Here is a 1916-nt window from a genome sequence, read left to right on the forward strand (position 1 = left end):
TGTAATGTGATAATGCTGCGAATATGGTCAAAGCTATAAATTCCATGGATAAAACATATTTAGTTAGATGTACTGCTCACTCTAAACAGTTATCTATAAATGCAGGGCTCCAAAATGATATGGTAAAAGAAATAATTAATAAACTGAGAAAAATAGTTGGAAATTTTAATAGAAGTGCCTCTGCACAAAATGAACTTGAAAATGAACAAGAAAAGTGTGGCGAAAAAAAACATAAACTAGTTCAAGACTGCGTTACTCGTTGGAATTCGACATGTGACATGATTGATAGTGTCTTAAAATGTAAAAATTCAATTAATAATATTATTTCTAAAAACAAAAAAATAGATAAATGGTTTATATCTTCTGTTGAATTTAAAAATATGAAAGATTTATTGAAATTACTTGAACCGTTTAAAATTGTTACAAAAGTATTAGGTGGAGAAAACTACACAACCGCGTCAATAGCACACCGATTGATTAAAAGTCTTTTAAATACGTTAAAAGTTAGTGAAATAGACACTAATTTTTTAACTACGGTAAAAAAACTAATTTTAGATGACTTAAAATATCGAAGAGAAATGATGGGTTTAATATTAGCAAAATCATCAGCATTAGACCCTAGATTTCGAGAGTTAAAATTTCTATCTGAAGAAGAAAAAGTAACTGTTTGGAAACAAATTGAAAATGAGCTGAAAGAATTAATTACTGATCCAGAAATAGAAAATGAAGAAGATCTAATCTCTGAATCAATATTAGAAAATGAAGAACATTTTGAAACACACTCTCCTCCTCGTAAGAAATTACGATCATTAATGATAGATAGCGATGATGATGACGAAGACGATTATTCGGTAACTCAAAGTCCTACGATGAAACAACTTGAAGAATATAAAAATTTGAAAATCAAAGTTCCCTACGATCAAGATCCTTTAAATTGGTGGAAAGAAAACGAATCTAAATACTCAGCTGTATCATTACTAGCCAAAAAATACTTAAGTATAGTGGCCACTGGTGTTCCCTGTGAACGGTTATTTAGCGAAGCTGGAACAATCATTTCCAAGAAAAGAAATAGATTATCTCCTGAACGACTCAATCAACTGTTATTTTTGAATTCATATTTCAAATCGAACTCAAGTTCTGAAACATTGATGGAAAAACTGCTCGAAGAAGACATTTTTTGATTAAATACATTGGATACTTTTCAGTTTATACAAAATAATATATAATTGTTAATTAATAATTAATTTACATTCATAATATAATATTAAAACAATATGTATTCTATACTTTTAATATACTTTCAAATTTTCAATACACTCATAATATAATATGCATTCTATACTTTTAATGTTTTAAATTTTTAATATGCTTCGATATTGAAAATTATATCGTTGGCCAACACTAATAATTATATATACTTATTCTAGGCTAGCCTTACAATTACTTTTTTTCTCAAATTTGACGTCAACTATTTCAATTCAAAACAAAATCTATTTTCATCAATATATCAACTTATTTCTCTTTCAACAATTATTTATCATTTAATTCTTTTATTTCAATTCAATTACCTTTATTTCAATTCAATATTTATTCATCAATTATTCACTTCAACTCAAAAACTATTCATCAATTATTTCAATATATTTATTCAATTGCTACGCGCGTGCATCAATTTTTAGATTAGACTATACCACTGTCGATCACTATTTATTCTCAATAATCACTATATATCATTAGATCAGTCCCTTGCTGTCTATTCACCATAAAAACTCTTAGATCAGCCTACCGCTGTCTACCAAAAATATTCCCAGGTCAGTCCTCCGCTGCCTATCATAAAAAAAACCTAGATCAGTCTATCACTGTCTATTACAAAAATACCTAGGTCAGTCTACTGCTGCCTTTACAAAATTATATAA

General features: G+C 28.0%; 1 protein-coding gene across 1 annotated transcript; it reads left to right on the plus strand.

Annotated features, from left to right (window-relative positions):
* Positions 1-23: 23 nt before the first annotated feature.
* Positions 24-1181, plus strand: LOC103309549 (zinc finger BED domain-containing protein 1-like). Its single transcript, XM_008185219.1, has 2 exons — positions 24-300; positions 388-1181. The coding sequence occupies exons 1-2, from the start codon at positions 24-26 to the stop codon at positions 1179-1181; spliced, it is 1071 nt and encodes a 356-aa protein (XP_008183441.1).
* Positions 1182-1916: the final 735 nt, after the last annotated feature.

The sequence above is a fragment of the Acyrthosiphon pisum genome, unplaced genomic scaffold (assembly GCF_005508785.2).
Source record: "Acyrthosiphon pisum isolate AL4f unplaced genomic scaffold, pea_aphid_22Mar2018_4r6ur Scaffold_21378;HRSCAF=23822, whole genome shotgun sequence".
Taxonomy (NCBI): domain Eukaryota; kingdom Metazoa; phylum Arthropoda; class Insecta; order Hemiptera; family Aphididae; genus Acyrthosiphon; species Acyrthosiphon pisum.